We start from the raw sequence: 21,960 nt of genomic DNA on the forward strand, positions 1-21,960 counted from the left end.
TTGATAAAATGATAAATTCCAGAAGTAAGATGGATTCTGCTCCATCTACAAGGAACTATGCACATTACACGAGTATATGGTTTAATACTGAAATAGCATGCTATATGAGTTTAAAAATTGTGTATTCATGCACATAATCCGATACAATTGCAATATATATATATATATATATATATATATATATATATATATATATATATATATATATATATATATATATATATGCTGTGCTTAACCTTTATCCATGGCTGAAATTGTAGTTTACGATTATGGTCATTTGTAAACAGTGTGTTTACATGACTAAGTTTTGCCCTTGATTGTACTTTGCAAATAGCATGCTGACATAGTATGTGAATAGAATATTCTGGATTCCTTGGAATCCATTTGTTATCAGAGTTTACTTTTGTGTTCAGATATAATTAGATTCTTTCTTCAATTCATTCATTAAAATAATAAGTGCTCTTTGACTTGGGATTAACTCTTAATTTTAGTACTATTGGGAGTTCATTCAAAGGCATTTTCTATTGTATCAATGTACATGGGACATTTTAAGGTTAAGCAAATTCACGCTGAACATTTTATTGAACTTGTGATAAGACATTCAGGATTAGTTGGGATTTAATTCACAATATCGTGTAGGTCTTTTGCATTTTCATTTTGCATTGCAAGAAAATAAATAAATTGTTGAATCTACTTACATTTTTAGTTTAAATGTTTCATATATATATATATATATATATATATATATATATATATATATATATATATATATATATATATATATATATATATATATATATATATCTACAATACAATAATTGCAGTGAACGATATAAGAATAAAACGAAAGCATCTTGATTATGTTACAAATTTTGCCCTGACAAAATTGTGTATTAATTTCACAGCCGTACACATAATTGCCGAGCCATAATGCAATAATTGTAAGCCGATATGGTATCTCTAAAGCAGCATATGTGTCAACATTCAATGGAAAGTAATTTATATTATTAGTATTGATATCCGAATTCCAAATACAATACAGCAAACTTCTTTCTGATTCCTCTATCCTTAAATGCTAATTGTGAACAAAATGAAAGTTTATACTCTGCTTAACGTCACGTCATCAGTAAATCTTAAACCTAATTTTTGAAACTTGCATGATGAGTTTTAATTAATTACCGGTTGTACACGTAACACACAAACATCCGGTTATTCAAGGTAAATAATTAAGGAAAATTAATTGTTCCCTGATTTGAATGTTGCTTTTTAATGACTACTGTAATTTTACATCCTGTCGAATTTTGCTAACGATATTGATATGGGGAATGTAATACTGAATAATTCTTTAAATATCATAAATTTTGTAACATTCACAGCAGTATTGATTTCGTGCAAAATGTAAATATCAGAATACTGTTCATTAGGTGTTCTCTTCATTAGAGGACACTTCATGATGAATAAAATTTAAATTGCATAGCTACGTAGAATTTTCTAATAAGCGAATGCAATTGCCTGTATTCATAAAGAAGCAACTATGATCCCAGTGGTGGTGGTGGGGGGTCCATTTTTTTTTTTTTTTTTTTTTTTTTTTTTTTTGCTGTTGTTTTGTTTTGGTTTGGATTTCTGGTAGAATATTATTTATTCAAGAAAACATCTTCACTTACGATTGATGACACTACAACATTTTGGGATTCATTATAACCAGGAGGTATGCTAAATACTCTCTCTCCAGTTACAGAGAAATTTTAACAATCAGTAATTGCCCACTGACGTAAAGTAGATTAGTTATGTTTAAATATAATCATATACATACTCACTTCTAGTATTTATATTTTGCAGTATTATTGCACGACGTTAGGAGAACATTATAGATCAGCAAAAATGAATTCATATCTTCCTTTACAATAATAGTAGCCATTTTATTATATGCTCGATTTGCCGTTCTATCTAGTCTGAATAACACAAATAATAGTAAAATAAACCAAACAATTGAATTTCTGCTATATTCCAAAGTAAAAACACAAGCGTAGTAAAAAAAAAAACAAACAACGCAGTAACTTTATTCATGCGCACATTTTACTTTCCATCGACCATTGATATTGGATGCATTTCGCGCTCTCTTTCGTTTAAAAAAGAAATCTCAATTTTTGGTGTAGATAAAATGGAAATTTAGAGTCATATTGTGAACGGCTGTACCCTGAAACAGCTTCTCTAGTTGAGAGAATTTCCCTTCCTGTCGATCCAACTAGATTCTGCTTTTCTTGTTGCGGATTTTTTAGCTGGGTTAGTTCCGTACAATGTATATGTGGAATGACTTTGATGACAGCACACATGTTTCTGATCTGTCATTCATAGTTTGGAAGCAGAAGATGGTCAATATGAAACTTTTTCAATGAAACTATCAAGACAAAACTGGATTAAATATTGTTTGTGAGGGAATATCAAATTCATTTTGCTTTTGCGTGCTGTAAATTCTCCTTTGTTTGCAATTGCAGTAGAATTTCGCGTTGAGGATCAATTTTTGGAACCCATGTAATTCTGATTCGCAGAAATAACTAAGAAAGTTCATATCGAGGAAATTCAAGATGCAAAATGGTAAATATGTGTATTGCCATTGCTATAACCTGCCAAGTGCGGCATATTCTGATGTCCAATCATTTGCATGCTGCTTGTTGGCTAGTTTCATGACCTGTATGTCTTGTACAATATATCGGAACATTGTCTCAAAGAAGGAAAACGGAGAATATTGCAAGGCAGCTGGGGTGACAGCCCATTTCGCCAGCTGAAATTAAGGCTTCTTTTCGTCGTCATGGCTTATCTGCACTGAGGCTCTTACTATTCTACCAAAACCCGACCGCTTCAGTTGCATTGTTATTCGAATTACATGCTTGGAATCACTTGTAAAATGAGAAGTCGTTGAAGGAATAGGAATAGCCCTCGGTGTTATTATGCCTTTCTATGCTATTGGCATAGACCGTGGAGATCACTGTTCATAGTCTGAACCATTCATTTGCGAACATTTATGAACTTTTTCCTAAAGAAGTGCTTAAATGATTGGAATTGTGTTTTCAATACGGTATGTCTCACGTTTCTTGTTATCAAAATGTCGCTAGACACTGCAGATATCACGTTAAGTCGGTTGCTTGGTTGAACGTTTTTGTGGTGACTCAATGAACTTATTTACATCGTCAACTTTATCATTGCTATTTTCAAATGGATCAAATAGTTTGTTTAGATCATCCACAGACAAATTTAATAAATAAAATGCTCTTGCATCTGCTACTTGTGATTATATTGTTGGTTTATAATGTTTTAGACACACGTGTCATGCAATATGGAGAAGCACTACACAATTATGACAAAATTAATGAAGAAACAAATTAGCTTAGAATAGATATAATTATTTCATGGATCATATAATAGTTCGAAAATACAAAAGACACTGGTGTGGTTGTGAATCTGTATAATGATTTGAAAAACAAAACTTGATGAAGGTGTACCCGTCATAAATATTTAATTACATCGGAGTTCACATGATAACCAGATAATAATATATTAATTGTAAGTCGATATGAAAGTTCAGTCAATAAGAGTCGGTAACTACGGAAATGTTCTCTCCACAATATAGCAAGGTCTTTCGAAAGTAATTTTCTTTATAATGATAAATTAGTCGCAATAAATTATATAATATCACTGGTAGAATAAGAAACTGTTTTTGCCGCAATTACAGTTTTCAATTTTCGTGTGAAATCATAAACATAAATTTTACCATTTATTCGGGTTTTTTTTTTCAGTTCTGATTGCTTCCGAGCACTTAAATGTTTTGATTATGACGCGCGCAATATTATAGCTATCTAAGGGCTGAATTTATTTTAAAAATCCATTCTGCAGTATGAACACCTATCCCTTTGATTATGGCTTCCTCCTCCAGATCCCCTACCCCCGGAAAGATTCCTGCAGACTCCCAGGAATCTATCATTGAATTATTCCTTTATGAATTTGTATTATTAATTAAATTACTTAAAAACTCATCAATTGCATGTGTCTTTTTAAGGAAATGCAACCAAATCAATCACTACTTTTTATTTTACCTATAACAGTAATAAGCATTTGCAATATATAAAAGTTAAACAAACTCAAAGATTAATTCGGTTAATGCCAGAAAATCGAGTAAGTCAACTAGGGAAAAAATATCCACGTCCGGCTTTACACCTTTGTCACACATTAGAACATTTATGCGGATCATTGCATGCAGCGACATATTTAGTTTTTGCTGCTCTTAGGCCATTCAGAAGTGCCGACCCCGCCCAATAGCAAAGACCAGAGGGACGGCATGAAGAGAAGGGTCGTGTATCGCAAATGTCATTTTCATAGCTGCTTATTAATGTTGTGTTCGCTACATATTTTTATTCACTTCTGCAGGGTATTATTTTCTTCGTTTTTGCCGTCTCTTGTAGAATTTGCAAACCTGGGCCCTGGCATATTCCTTTTGCGTGGAAACATGTCAAGACCGCACGTCTATTGCTGTTTGGGTATACATTCCTCAATTAGCAATTACACAATACTGCTTTCCTCCCATTATAATATTTAATCCTTTAAAAGGATTAAAGTTAAAATTCTTAATTTTAGGGAAAAATCATGCAAGAACCGTCATGAATGCTGAGAATCAAGACGTTCTAACGAATGCTGCATGAACACAGTTAGGAAAGTAAATTAAATAAAACATATGCAAAAAGATACATCAAATTTAATATCGATGCAGCTCATGTGAAAGTATGAAAAGGTAAGGTCACTTAGTTTGGAACTATAATATGTGAAGTTACGGCATTATCTATAAATTGCTTTTACGAACATTTTATTTTAATTCATGCGGAGAGCGTCAAAATCGTAACAACTTAAATAGCAACGAAAACGCATATGAGAACTATACTAAATATTTAAAGCAAGTAATTATTGTACAATACATTTTCAATAGTCGATTGACACCATTTGATACTAGTTGTGTCCTTTGCTTTTCTTTTTGTGCAAAATTACTTTTAGTATACCGGAAATTGCAAACACCTGTAAACTGGATCTTTCAAGACAAAAAAGGTATTGATATTAATAGACAGAATTTGGAGCTAAATCATTGGCAAAACGGAAATATGTTGCAAAGCTTGTCACGTGCTGCTTTACAACGATGATATTGATCGTATAAAGCAAACGGGAATGTAGAATGGGACAAAATCATAAATACAGTCAGTAAAATGAGTTAGCAAAGCCATAGGAAGTCTAGCCTGAGACCTTTTAGACACAATGTAAGTAAAACACCCACAAATAAACAAAATTACAAATCAGTAGGTAGAGACAACCTCTGGAGTAACTATAAAGACAGTGATAAGTGGGATTCAAAGTTATCCGCATTAACGGCTTCTTTAGCATAGCGTACGCCTTAGGAACATCAACCCTGCAACTGCAGGGATTGTGGATGGTGGGAAGCCCAGTGGACATCTAAACATTCATATCAAACAACGTTTCTTTTTATTGGGTGGGGGCCCATAATTAAGTGCTGCGGGGGGAGCAACATTTCTTACTAAATTATTGATATGTTGTATTTGTAAATATTTGCACAGTTGATAGTTATTCCTGCGCTTATAGAAAAATGCGCGGGAGGAATGTAATACTGTACACTTCATCGGTATGTTAGGCAAATCATACAATACTTTAGAAGACGTACACTTCAATTGCTGGGATGTTATTGGATAATAAGTTTGCTTCCTCTCTGAGGCAGAACTGGGAAGAGGTGGGGAAATTATTATAGATGGTGGAACTAAATCTACCTAAAACAGCTCTGATATATACTGATAGGTTGAAAACGTCTAGTGTTAAAATAGATACAAAATATTCTGTTATGGCAAAGCACTGCTCACGATCCTCAAAGCTCATACTATCTCAGAATACATCGTTTCCTGAAATCTGTTTTGACCCCAGGGTTACCTAATTCTTAGTTCACCGACCTTGGGCATTAATACACATTGACTGTATCCTACCTCTTATCTATTATCACAGCCTGAAATGCAAACAAAAACATGAAATAAAGAACTAGACTGTGTTTGGAAGCTCAGCCTCTTTTGGATGTGATGTAATTGTCTTTTTTTGTGTTGCCTACCGCGTGATGTCTTGTAATATCATCAACTTTGTGCTTCGGTACTGCAAAAAAGGAATTCGTCATATTTTCCTCCTACGAATTCAGCACAATCTCCCCATTCTGCACTGAAGCTATTATAGAGAAAAGATCTCACAAAATTGGGTGTAATGCAAGTGTCAGTTTACCACATAATTTACATCCCTGTGGCAGAGGCTTTTTCTGACCAAGAGAAGTCATCCATTGTGAAGAGTACGACCATTGTTTGACAAGACGATATATTATTGAAAACCATTTTTGTTTAGTTACTATGTCTCCCTCAAGCTGTAAAATGCCTAAAAAGGAGCTTCATGTGACGAGAAAATGTTAATTTGATTAAAAATATTTTATCATATTTGTCTTCGAACAAACAAACGTCGTAGTATACAGTTTCTTTATCAGATGATGTAACACATTCTTAAACAACAGTTGTATATATTTCGTACACGTTTATAGCCTGTGTTTCAAAACGTCACACGTAGTTAAACACTGTCAGATGTCCGATGTAGAAAAATAATGGACTTGATTGGTTCGTAAAGTTGATGTCTTCATTGAATATCACTTGCACGGTTCACGTGCCATGATTATTTTATCACGTTTTGGATGTGGATACAGCCACATCACGTTCATTTCATCTAGTTACTGCAATTGACCACCAGTATAATGTATTCGCATATAACACACCATCGCACATAAAAGAACATTTTCTAGCCTTTTTTACAGTCATGCCTAATGACTAACACTTTTTTCTGTATTCTGATTTCCTGAAAAGTATGTATGAATTTGGCTTGGCGTAATCTATGTGTGGTATCCTTTAAATAATGAAAGAACATATATACATAAAATAGTGTAGGCAACATGCTAATGAATATGAACTCTACGCAACATATTAATGAACATAAACTCTACACAACATACCAATAAATATAAATTCTACACAACACACTAATGACTATAAACTCTACACAACATACCAGTGCATGTAATATCTACACAGAATACTAATTATTACAAATTCTACTTAACATACTAATGACTATAAACTACACAATATACTAATGACTATAAACTCATTACAACATACTAATGACTATAAACTACACAACATACTAATGACTATAAACTACACAACATGCTAATTAATATAAACTACACAACATACTAATTAATATAAACTACACAACATACTTATTAATATAAACTACACAACATACCAATGACTATAAACTCATTACAACATACTAATGACTATAAACTACACAACACACTAATTAATATAAACTACACAACATACTAATTAATACAAACTACACAACATACTTATTAATATAATCTACACAACATACTAATGAATATAAGCTGTACACTACATGCAAAAAAAAAATAATGAATATAAACTCTTTACAACAAATTAATGAATGTAAATTCTACACAACATACTGATGAATATATACTCGACAAACACCAGAAGTCAGTTATCAGAATTTTCTCATAAAAGATTACTACTGTACTTGACTTCACGGTATTACACGTCACCATGCCGACATATCGTGCGCACAAAGTCCATATCATTCATCAGGATTTCGATAAACTTTCTTTTAAACCAAGAAATAATCGGGTTGAAATACTCTGTTTGAGTATCAAAAGGAGACGACACTGATGAGCTTCTAATAAAGACATATTGACTGGTTACCGTACACCTTTCATTACATTGTTTATAAATCTTTTGGTCTTAATGTATCACTCAAACGTGTGGCAAAATACAAATGTAGTTTACTTTCAAGATTCTAATGACGACGCATAATTGCAACATTTCGTGCAAATAAATCCATTGAACTATATATATATATATATATATATATATATATATATATATATATATATATATATATATATATATATATATATATATATATATATAAAACTTACTTTTTAGATACTAATTACTAATTCCTTTCAAGCTTTTTCATTGTCGTAAATGTTAAGGTTTATGTCTTATGAATGTTCACATCGGAACACTTGAATTACTATAGAATAAGCGTGTTGACTATAACGTTGTATAAAATACAGCTGATTTGACATTATCTGCTCTGCAGACATTCTTCGGAACTAATGCAATGTGTAGATTCATTTGAAACCCCGTCACGTTCTCATGATTACTAGCTCAAGAAGGTCTCCAATATTTTTTTGTCAATGTCAACTCTCTCTCTGTCTCTCTGTCTGTCTGTCTCTGCCTCTCTGTCTGTCTCTCTCTGTCTGTCTCTGTCTCTCTCTCTCTCTCTCTCTCTCTCTCTCTGTAACATATTTGGACGCTAGTTTTTTTGTCTGTTTTTTAAAAAGATTGTATTTCACAGCGAGTATTTTCAGCATCATAAAAGATAATCATAATATTTAAATTAAAATAATTCTTCCTCTTTTATTATGTTCTTCGATCGTTACATTTATATATAAACGGACAGAGTTAATAACGTGTAATCTCGGTGCAAATGAGCGGCAAATTTAAGACTACGTAAAACGTGACGGCATTCAAAGAACTCAAAGGAAAACAATTTGATTTTACGAAATGAGTGTCATTTGAACCTAGAATTAGAAATATTTATTATTTCTAAATCTGTTTATTAAACGTACATAAAATGTCGGTGTCTTTTTAGTAGGAACTGGAAAATTCCCTTCATTTCATTTCTGTGGACGTACGACTAGTGTTTACTGTGACTGGTCTGAAATGGTATCATTTCTGTGGACGTACAGCTAGTGTTTACTGTGACTGCTCTGCAATGGTATCATTTATGTGGACGTACGGCTAGTGTTTTCTGTGACTGGTCTGCAATGGTATCATTTCTGTGGACGTACGACTAATGTTTTCTGTGACTGGTCTGCAATGGTATCATTTCTGTGGACATACGACTAGTATTTTCTGTGACTGGTCTGCAATGGGACCTATTGCGATCAGTCAGGGTTCTTCTAAGAAACAGAAATAGTAGCTACTTCACAGACATTTCAAGTATTTACTAATGAAACAATTGCAACGAGATTTATTTCTTTGGTAAGCTAAACACGGTCTAATCTGAAGTGTCTTTGGTAAGCTAAACACGGTCTAATTTGAAGTGTCTTACCAAAAGATACTCTGAAAATACATCACAAAGATTGTATTTTTCAACTTCTACAAATCCTTAGGCAAATAATAGTCGGAAAAGGCTTGTATGCATATTTCTTTCTTTTCTGTTCATTTTTAAAATAAACTTATTGTCCCACATATGTAAGTAGTCATTAATATTCGAAGTGATAAACATGCTTTCGTCACAGGTTTTGTGAATACAAATCTGGACGTAATGTTCGTTTTGTGTTAAATAAGCACGTTAAAAAACTGTTTATTGTGCCCATAAACGAGTATGGCCATTTGATGTTTTCCACTGCTTCTCACAACAGCCAGGCAGTCAACTGAATAATTCCTTGTTTTATTTATGTAATTTATTCATTTGTTGATTGCGTTAATGAGTAAGTGAGTAGGTGAGTGAGTGGGTGATTGAGTGAATGAGCGAGTGGGTGATGGCGCGGGTGAGTGACTAGATGCGTAATTGATTTCTTGGGCGAGTAAATGATGGATTTCATCAATAATATTTAAGACATTCACTCTGAGTATAATTTCCTTGTTGAATAGAGGATTGATGCTCGACGTTGCAGTTTTGGAAAAATTAGGCTGTCGTGTACACATGAGTTAAAAATCACTCGTTATTAGGATACTTTTCCTCCTTATCAATACTAGTAAACATGGATAATAACACGTATCGAATTAAGTTAGGATATAGAAGACATTTAATGAAGACATAATGATTTACAGATCAAGATGAAAATATTGTAGCTAAGGCACAAAAATGCTTTTGTCAGGAATAGTTCTTGAATGATTATTATCATCCTTGTTTTGCAAATATCTGTCGATATTATTTGTAACCTAATGCATTTTATCAGTGTATACGATAGCTGCTAAAACAAAATATCTAGAAGCTCATTTATGAATATATCCACCTATTATGCGCCTGAATCTCTCTGATACAGGCTGATTGAATAGGAAACATTCTGTGATATTCATTTCAAACTACACATTGTTGGTTGACGTGTGTCATCATTTATTCGCAGATGATTTGTTCATATACAAATCTTTGTGTACCCATACTAATTTGCTATGCTGATCTTTCCAGGTCTTCATATATTAAAAGAAATTACATTACAGGTGACCCTAGCGTGTCTGATATAGATCCTTTGGCTCATGTTATTACTAAAGCTGATCATGCATTCTGTCATAGTTTCATTATTTTTATTACCATATATCTTTATATTAGATGGTTATCTTATCATCTTGGAAATATAAATTGGTTTTGAATGAAATATAATCATTCCCATAATATTGAGCTGTTTCATTTATAAGTTATTATATGGTTAAATGACCAAATGTACCTAATACAACGTTCGACCATGATTTGTAGGTGTGTGAGAAGATTTGTCATTTTATACACCTTTCCAAGAGATATGGTATACAGGTTACACGCACCTCACTCTACTAACCAGGTCTGATTTTCACTAAAAGATCTTTAATTCTTGACTGAAATTTAATATAGGAATCCAGCGATCTGATGGGCTGACAATGGAATCCGATAAAAAATAATAACACAAAGAGCTTTACGCGTGTTTAATCAAACTCAGGTTTAGGACAAAGCCAGCTCAGAAATAAGACCTCTAATCAGAAATAAGACCTCTAAGTGGGCAACATGTCCTGCCAAACAAACGTTAGATCGTATCATTAATGAACTTGTATCTTGTTGATTAAAGCTTGTGTTTGAACGTTGATGAAGATATGCTCAGAAATAGAGCTCCTTTTGGCTGGGAAATTAGACACGAAATTACATCATGCATATGATAATCACGGTATAAGCTCTTCAGAGATCTTGCTGTTGTATGTTTAGGTGCCAGCAGCATTGTGAAAATCTAATCAGAGGTACACCATTTTTGGTGTAGGAATATGTGTGAATCTAGACCCCGAATACTTAATTAATTTTTTGGACGTTGCTCCTAATCACATTCATTTTAGATTTTGACTTTGCGAACTTAAAAATTAAAATTCATGAATCTCTCTCCAGAATTCAGGCACCCATAATGTTTACACTTAAGCAACTCAGAAAAACAAGTACACTTCAATAATGTGCACACATACGCTCACAAACAGGTTCGATTATTTGATGCAATAAGCTTAAATACCACGTTTCATCAAAATCACTTCATAAATATAGCCTCTCGAGTATTAACACGTATGTGTACGACGCACAATCAGCGTATGGACTGAATGTTCTAGCATAGCTGTACATGGTTGATTTTGGACTTAACTGTTTTAGCATAGTTGTAGATAGTTGATTTATGATTGAACTGTTTTAGCATAGCTGTAGATAGTTGATTTAGGACTGAACTGTTTTAGCACAGCTGGACATAGCTGATTTATGATTGGACTGTTTTAGCATAGCTGGACATGGTTGATTTGGAACTAAACTGTTTTAACATAGCTGTTGATTATTGACTTTGGACCGAATTGTTTTAAGATAACTGTACATAATTGATTTTGGACTGAACTGTTTTAACATAGCTGTACATTGTTGATTCAGGACTGAATTGTTTTAGCACAGCTGTACATGGTTTTTATATTATATACTCACACTATGTTATTTTTGTTTAAATGTCGGTAAAACAGCGGGTTTCTGTTCTGCTTCACAATTTCATTTCTGAGATACACTTGTATGTCACTATTGCGTTTTCATGACGAAATGTATGAGAACATTGCTATGTAATAGTTTTTTTAAGACTAATAAAGACTAATAAGGACTAATTAAGGTCCTTTATAATGCACAATGAGCACTGCCACATCTACATGTGTCTTCTATTGAAAATGTTGTTCCTATATGTTTATTGCTACTTGATCTTGTTCATTTATGCATATCATTTCAAGACACCGTAGTTTCTATAAACAGAAACTGTATAACTCAAATTTTACATAATTTATAAAAAATAAAACTGGATATCCTTAGCGCTATTTTCAAATATGCAGCTCCTAAAGAAACGTAGACTTATGCTTATGATAGAATCCTTTGTTCTAAAAGGGTTCTTTATTTATAAACTTGCCAAATGTATTTTAATCTTCAGCCTTTGTATGTGTTTATAATATCCATGCATGTTCCAATATTCTGGTATTTTTCCAGTGACCTATTTTTCCTTGGCCATAACATGTAAAAACATTTGAAACCACAGCATCAAGTTCGAGCAATTGTCTCCGGATTATTCAGATAATTAATATCTGCTACCTAACTGCAGTGTAAATGTGTTTGTATAATCTCGTCATATATAGAAGTTAAATGCTCCTTAATTTCTGATCTTATTTCTATGCAGCATGATTCAAATGCTTATAATCAAATTCTCGCCACGTTAACTGGTTTCTGGCCTACTGTATATATTCATTATACAGCAATTTCTTCTACTGGTTAATTTAGCCCTGTATTTCATCCACAAACACCCTTTATGCCGTATAGTCTTGTTTATAATACTTTGCATACACGATGATCTGAAAGCATTGGTCCTGTTTTGTGCCAGATTCTCTTGTTAATAGTGACACAAAGTAAAACCAGTTCTATAATCAAAAGGCACTTGTTCAATAACCCCAATTACAATAATGTAGATACGAACACCTTATTAAAACTAATTCAATTATTCTTAGAAAGGCACACAACACATTCAGATGTGCTTTTACTTAAGTAATCACAAGCCATTGCTTCAGTAACTCTAAACCATTAAAAGTATTAAATTTCGTTGATGTCCAGTTTAAATCCAGCATATCCTACAAAGTTTGCATAATTCAAGGCCTTAGCAGGACAGTTCTACGTTGATTTCCAGTATATTCTGCTAAGTTTTCATAATTCAAGGCCTTAGCATGCCAGTTCTATGTTGATTTCCAGTATATTCTGCAAAGTTTGCATGGTAATTCAAGGCTTTAGCAATGCCAGTTATACGTTGATATCCAGCATATTCTGTCAAATAAGCCTTAGCAGTGCCACTTCTACTCTTAAGTGTACACTTCAGCTATTGGTCGCATTACTACCCTCTTACAAAGGAAATGTGCTTGAAATGTTAGCAATCTTTTAGACAGCTTTCGTCCTGCGGTAATTGTCTCATTGCTTCACTGTACCGTTGTCATATGTGTTGATCTTTTGTTTTATCAAAAATGCATCTAAAAATATATAGGTTCCAAAAAATCAAATTTCAAAACTTTTGCAAACGTTTTAGGTATTTAGAAATCTGCTTATAAACGCGTCTTTACGATACGAAATCGCCATATTTCAAAAAGTTTTCTACATGCTTTATGATCAATGCAATGCAACTTGTATTTTCGTAAGTGATACTGAAATTGTGACACATTTTATAACTATATTTCTGAGCAATATTTAAGCACGCTAGCTAAATAAATGGACGGGTGTTTTTAGATATAAAAAACAACAATACTTGTCTCTGTAAACATGCGCAATATATTTTTCCTGCGAGCGTGTTCTTTTGATGTCATGCTGCGTCAACGGTTAAATTGTTGTATATATACGGCTTTAAATATCAATACTAATAATAATAATAATAACAACAATAATGAGGACTTTGTATAGCGCCTAATCTTTAGAAGCTCTAAGCGCTTTACAACATTAGTCAAGACCTATAAGATAATTAAAAAATATATAATAATATTATTACAAAAACAAACACCATGAAATTAGAAAAACATTAAAAAATATTTAAAAAAGCATGCTGAGAATATTTCAGGTAGGAAACATTTTTAGTTCTTTAAGTCAACATTAGTCAACACCTATAACATAAAAAACATATAATGATATGATTACAAAAATAAACAGCCTGAAATTAGAAAACATAAAAATGAAGAAAAAAAAAACATCTGTATCGACCTTAACTTTTCGATCGCATTTTTTGGCACATCCCAGAGCTCAGTTACAATTTCAAACATTTTGACATAGTATTATCCTTTATTTCAAGGCATACTGAAAAGGGTAACACATAATGGTTGGAATAAATAGCAATATCGATACATATCAACTCCAGAAGTTATCATTGAGGAGAATTTTCCGATTACTTTATGTTTGGGAAGGTTATGTTGTCGTGGATTTGATAGTAATTCGTTTTAATGGCAGGGAATCGTGGAACAATCAACACCAATCATCATGTTAAGTTTCCATGTTGGTGAGGATTTGCTCCTGTTGAGTTATCAATTGACAAATATTGAATAGCCACAAGAACAATTGAATTTGGCTATCGAATCTGGATCCAACTGATGTATCTTTTAGGTATATTGATTCACCATAACAAAGTTAGAGTCTGAATACCCTATTATTACTTTTGAAATAATGCAAACACACACAAACGCGCATACACTTACATTATCGTAAAACACTCTGTACGTCATACGCAGTTACCCAAACGGCATTAGTGAGAAGACGAACATAATGTTTTGTCTTAATTAAGTGAAAAAATAAAATTGTATTCTTCCTTTGAAACAATCACTTTTATAAATTTGTAACCTGATCCATTTTATTGTTGTATTTAGTATCATACCAGCAACATTTTTGCTAATGCAAATTTTCATTTATGCTTTTGGCACTGTCAAGTACTCTACTGAGTTTTCTTTGCAGGCATGGAGTAACGTCTGGCTAAGAAGAGTTTATTGATCTCCACGTCTCCACTACGCATAGTCGGAAACTGTACAATGACACTGTATTTCATTCACAGTCTACGAACGTAACGCTGTCTGTCCATACTCTGAACTGAATGATTTCATCACCAAAATATATCGAGAAAAGTGCAGGGTGCAGTGTGAAATGTTTCTTTATGACAAATGTTATGGCATTGTAAGTCTGGTACAATAAGACTGCTTAGTTGTAAAGCGCTTAGAGCTTCTAAAGATTAGGTGCTATACAAAGTCCTCATTATTATTATTATTATTATTATTATTAGCCGATTTAAGAAAGGTGTATACCCTAATGAATTTGTAAAGTGAACACCTTTTCTCATCTAGATTGATCAATCCGAATGAAAGTGCATAAACATAGCTATTTTTCATTATTAGAAAATAGACAAACGTCACAATCACATCATCGTATTTCAAATATGTCAAATCTTTTCCACTGGCGTCATAGCTGCAGCTGACAAGTGACGTCAAAATGATGTAATTTTGCAATGATCGCTTAATTTTGAACCGTGAAGTAAACGTACTTTGACAACAGCTAATGTTTATAGGTTACTGCATTTGTATGGGAAAATATGAACGAGTTTTTTGGATGGAATACTGCAGGACTTTGGGAGTGCAGTATATCCATCCGACAAAACGAGTTCATATTTTCCCATACAAATGCAGTAACATTTTTATTATCTGCTCATTTTCTTATTCTACCTAAGGCTTAATTATATAAACAAAATACACTACAAGAAACATCGTAAATGAATTTATGCCGTATTCCAAACTAAAAACACAAGCGCAGATTTATCATTACACAACATCATTATTAATGCGCATAAAACTCCGCTCAGATAAATATGAACTTAGTCGCGCGCTCGACATAACTTTCGAAAGAAAATGACGTGTCTAGTTAAAATTGAAATTTGCAGTCATATTGTGAATGAATGCGCATTGCAACACCTTTTCCATTTGATCTGGAATGAATAACTATTGGTATTTTGTTTCGATTCGACAAAAGTTTGTGATTTTGGACTATATTCATCTGTGCAAATTGTACACGAAATACATCGGATTAAAGCGGCGCGGGAGAAGCGTGTTTACATCTGCAAGTGTGTTTGTTCTGTCATTGACTATTTGAAATCATAATGTAAGTAAAATATGAAGTGTTTCAATTGCAATTATCAAAAAGATGCTATTCAATTTAATGTTTATTTCATTTTGAGTACAGTAAGGAAGATGTAACTGCACTTAGAATATAGTCGAAATTACAGTACAATTTCGAAATGTGTAATCAAGCTTGAGAACTCATGACATGGCTTATGTAATTCGGATTTGCAGAACTAAGAAAACACATTTTGAGGAAATTCTGGATGTAAAACTCTAAGTATATTTTTTGGCATTCCTTATTACCAAATAAAGAAGATAATTTATGCCTTTATAGCTTGCAAGTTATTTGTAGGTACCAAGCAATTTTATGAAATCCTGTGTCTATCGCAAAATCTGAAACAATGTATCAAAAAGTTAACGTGGAATGTAGCAAAACAGTTGGTATGTTGCAGTCCACGAAACATCTGCTTTAGTTCATTCAGAAACAAATGTAACCAACCAAAACTTATTGCGCCTACTATGCGAATGTACATGATTTGTTTACAAAGTAGATCCTAATACACTCTTGGGCACACGTATCCTGTGCGTTTGTGCAATATGAATGTGTGCAATATCGTAAAATATTGAACGATTCTAATGATAATGTAAAGTTAACGGAGAAACAAATTAATGAGCATATAATAATTATAGGTTACTGCATTTGTATGGGAAAATATGAACGAGTTTTTCGAATGGAAATACTGCACGACCTTGGTAGTACAGTATATCCATCCGACAAAACGAGATCATATTTTCCCATACAAATGATTTAACCTTTTTATTATATGCTAATGTTTTATTCTACATAATGCTTAATTATATTAACAAAATACACTACAAGAAACAAAGTAACTGAATGTGTGCCGTATTCCAAACTAAATACACAAGCGCAGATGCATACACAACAACAACATTATTACTGCGCACATAACTCCGCCAAGATAAATTTGAACTCCGCTCGACATAACGTTTGAAAGAAAATGGCGCGTCTGGTTAAAATTTAAATTTGCAGTCATATTGCGAATGAATGCGCATTGAAACAACTTTTCCATTTGATCTGGAATGAATAGATTTTGGTATTTGTTTTGGATTCTAGGAAATTTCGTGATTATGGACTGGATTTATATGTGACAATTCCACATGAAATACATCGGATTGAAGAAGAGAGGGAGAAGCGTGTTGACATCTGCAAATGTGCTTCTGTTTCTGTCATTGAATATTTGAAATCATAATGTGGGGAAAATATGAAGGATTTTAATTGCAATTATCAAAAGACGCTATGGAATTTAATGCTTATTTCATTTTGAACACAGTAAGGAGGATGTAACTGCACTTATATTCGAAATTACAGTACAATTTCAAAATGTGTAACCAAGATTGAGAACCTTTGACATGGCTCATGTAATTCGGATTTGCAGACCTACGAAAGCACATTTTAAGGAGATTCATGATGTAAAATTGTAAGTATATGGTTTTGCCATTCTCATCACAAGCTAAAGAAGACAGTATATGACATGTCACTTGTATGTTATTTGTAAGAACCCGTTCTTACGTTTGTTGTATAGCTAGCCTAAATCCAAAACATTGTATCAACAAAGTTAATGCGGAATGTGCCAAAACAGCTGCTATGTGGCAGTCCACGAAACATCTGTTTTAGTTCATTCAGAAAACAAATTTAAACAACCACAACCTAAAGCGCCTACTATGCGAGTGTATATTATTTGTTGACAAATCAAAAGTGCTGGCGTATGCGTCCATTGTTTGTTTACAATAGAAAGTAGTTCATTTATACACGTGAATTCAATATGTATATTTGCACGCGACTTCAGTATCGGGTAATGTTGCACGATTCTGACAATGTAAAGTTAACGGAGAAAAAAAAATGAGCATATAATAACCATAGTTATTATTTTATACTTTAAAATAGATGGTTTCAAATATAAACTATTAAACAGCTCTTTACGGTAAATAATGGCCATTGATGCTTTTGAATCACGCTTTGTTGACAATTTGCCCCTAGAATGTCTTATGTGGAATTCTATGTACAAAAATGCCATAGCTATATCTTAATTAAAATAGAATAATATAAAATAGGTGAAACCCGTAAAGCGAGCCTTTTGGTCATATCATTGATTAATTGACGGTATGAGTTCTCATTTGGCGGTTTGTCCCTTTATATTAGGATTCCATGCCAAAAGCACCTACAGTATCGAGTGATGTCATGAAAATTGTTTACTTTCGGGTGCATGCATTCTTAACTGAAGTGTTCTTTTGGAGTAAATCATGAGAAACCAGAAAGGAAGGATTTCAATCTGACCCGCAACGCAGAAGTTATCTACCACACTTGATAATCTTACTTACCGGGCGGCGATTGACATCACTCGAGCCGCATTCGGTTTAGGAATTGACACAAGGAAGAATTATACAATGTTACAGCACCTCCTTTGTTTTATAACATATTTTTACATCGTGTTTGTATCCCCTTTGTTTTATAACACACGATTATATTATCATTGTACCACACACCCCTTTTGACTTAGGATAAGAGTATATTATATTTGCTTGAAAGATTTAACATTTTTTTGGACGGAATTTGCGACAGTGAGATATCATTCCATCGGCAGAAAAGGTAAAGACGTTTTCTCCCTAACTTTACTAAGAGCAGATACCTAATTCACTTGTACCCTTGCCATCTCTATCCTTGAATGGTATCGAAGTTTTCAATTGCTATTATATATAAGTGAAATTCATTGCTTCGATTTCTAAGCCACAAAATTTGAATATGTGAAGAACTGGAAATTATATATATATATATATATATATATATATATATATATATATATATATATATATATATATATATATATATATATATATATATATATATACATGAACTTAGTGAGCTAGTTTTCCGAGTGTGTGTGTGTGTGTGTGTGTATATATATATATATATATATATATATATATATATATATATATATATATATATATATATATATATATATATATATATATATATATATATATATATATATATATCTGGATGGCGCACGACGTAAGCTTCATTTGCTGAATATTTTCCAATGACCTTGTTGTCGTGTCAGTGACTATTATCAAACTTGTTATAGTCAGCATCCAGAACCTAACAGGGATTGCAGAAAGTTCATTTTAACACTGTTCTTTGGAACTGAAATAGTTTCGTACAAATTTATACCAGAGTGGAGGGGGCTGTTGTAAATGTACTGCTAACAAACGTATATTATCAATGATTTTAGTAAAAGGAGCCGATTGTAGTATCCCCAAAAAGTATTTCGTATGAAATTTGTGTAAGATAATTATTACAATGCAAATCATTTCGATGTTTTGGTAGCGGAATGTCACGCATTTCATTATAAAATTTAGTAAAATCAAACTTAGAAAATTGTTTTATTTTTTAGAATGTCACATTCTTCCCACCTTAACAAATATTAATTAACTCCTACATTTTAGATACGAATCGCTATAATACCAAATAGGATTTTCCCCAAGTAAAAGAGATACTAATTGCAATAGATCCTCAACATTTTAGAAATTTTTTTATTATTTAATGTTATAGGATACAAGTTTAAAACATCCTATTTTATTAAAATCAATTTATGAATTTTTGCTTTTTCAATCTTTCTAGCTTTTATCCTTTCATTAGTGATTTAAAGTCTTCTCGTTTACATTGCTAATCTATTTTTTATACCTGCGGCAAAGATGACAATAATAAAAGTTTCATTAAAATTCACTCGAACATCAAAATCGTAAGCATGATAAAATTAAAGTATAGTACTTACAACTGAAAACTTTGAAGAATGATTCCGATGAAAACCAGTAAACTGGGGCACAAGTCTAAAATGGCCATTCTGTTATAGGTCTTGCTCTGCTAAGATACCAGTGAAAGTGCTTGCACACTCTGGAAACTCGCAACTTTTATCACAGCAAAACGCAATTTGTGACATCCTCAATTTTCCGCGTCGTAATTCTTATTCAGTATTTCAGCCAATGAGAATGCTCCGTTTCGGTTTCTGCGCACGCCTACCTCACTGATGGCTGTTGCATTGGAGGGATGTTAAAAATGTGATGGTTTTGTGTCATAGCGACCGGGCACATATGCTCACAAACAGGACCCAGTCTATATCGCTCAATAATCCGACATCAAGAGGCGGTTAGTTAATAGTATCAAGCGTCTAATGAAAAACTGATACCAGTCACAAAATGAAAGCCGATTCAATCGACAACTCTTTAATTGCACGAAATAGCAAATATGGGACTTTTTTGCTGACTACTACTACTACTACTACTAATACTACTAGAAACAACAAAACATATACACATGTCGCATAAAATATATTAATTTATTCTTATCTTAATAACAGATACTAGCATCTAAAGAACTATTAACGCCTAAAATTTGGTGAAAACTTGTTTATCAAACTTGATCATCTCTCATTAGTCATAAAAAAACAATAATTGATACTAATATTTTGTTAGTAAAAAGCCATGATAATTTTCTGAAAATTATTACTTTTGGATTTTCAGGAATATCGAACCAGATTTTACTTTGCATTTGATTTAATGTTTGTCGAAATATTAGATAATAACATGGCTCAACTAAACAAGCAACATTTCGTATGCTTCATTTCAACACTCGTCCTAAATTAAAGGGTGAAAGCTGTTAAACTTATGCATGTTTCACTTCAAACTGAAAGGTCACCTATAATTTCTAAGAGAAGTTCTTCTTCTTCTCATCTTCAGTGTTTGAAGAGGAAATACAATTTAGATTATCGGGATGCGCACGTTAGTCACAATCACAATGTTCAACTTCGGCTAATGACATTTGTAATATCATTGTATTGTCACGAGTAACTTGGACGTTGTTTAATTGGTACATAAAACTTATATTCCTTAACAATATACAATAAGTCGTTATTCCATATATACGTATGTATGTATGTATGTATGTATGTATGTATGTATGTATGTATGTATGTATGTATGTATGTATGTATGTACGTACGTACGTATGTATGTATGTATGTATGTATGTATGTATGTATGTATGTATGTATGTATGTATGTATGTATGTATGTATGTATGTATGTGTGTGTGTGTTCTTAAAATTATCATTAAGTGCATAATAATTACAATTATTCCCATTAATTTATACATTATTATCATACAATTCTGTAATAACTGAATCACAAACATTGATATTCTGGTACATAAAAGGAGGTGAACAGGCAGAATACTTTTCATGTGCCTGAAACAGAAAAACGATTTACCCTTCCACAATGACTTTGAATTTTTCCGCGGTTATTAAAATGGTTAGAAATTATCAGTTGGAAAATACAGTCGGTTGGGTCCAGATAAGAATTGCAAGAATAAGCGATTTCGTGGTGATAATCTTCCCGTTAGATTTTCACATTTAAAGGTTTACGTGCTGATTATTAGATTGTGGTAATACAGTTTCTGGTATGGTTCTATTTTGTTTCTTGTCTTTTTCGTATATTAATTAATTAATTAATTAATTAATTAATTAATTAATTAATTAATTAATTAATTATTATTATTATTATTATTATTATTAGATCGTTTTCTTGTTATTTTTATATCCAACATGATTTATTTATTTAACAAAATACGACCATATTGAAGACCCAATTAATAAAACCAGTACCATATTCCAGGTTGAGTATTTTTTTTGTGTTAACCTTCATTTACTACAATGTGATGATGTCTTCGGGATACAAACCACCACAGAGTACGAACCCAATATCAAGCGGTTAATACGCATGTATAAAACACGGAAACTTGCAAACAGTGTAGAATTATGATGTCATGTAATGTTCACCGATTCCATCA

General features: G+C 32.5%; 1 protein-coding gene across 1 annotated transcript in view; it reads right to left on the reverse strand.

Annotated features, from left to right (window-relative positions):
• LOC149799462 (uncharacterized) overlaps positions 1 to 20,030 on the reverse strand; it is a 39,674-nt gene extending 19,644 nt beyond the window's left edge. The window contains exon 1 of the mRNA XM_089958821.1: positions 19,892 to 20,030. Coding sequence (XP_089814947.1) covers positions 19,892 to 19,959 — 68 coding nt within the window. The 5' untranslated portion in view covers positions 19,960 to 20,030. The remainder of the gene's footprint in view (positions 1 to 19,891) is intronic.
• Positions 20,031 to 21,960: the final 1,930 nt, after the last annotated feature.

The sequence above is a fragment of the Sinohyriopsis cumingii genome, chromosome 5 (genome assembly GCF_028554795.1).
Source record: "Sinohyriopsis cumingii isolate HCF-2022 chromosome 5, ASM2855479v2, whole genome shotgun sequence".
Classification (NCBI taxonomy): domain Eukaryota; kingdom Metazoa; phylum Mollusca; class Bivalvia; order Unionida; family Unionidae; genus Sinohyriopsis; species Sinohyriopsis cumingii.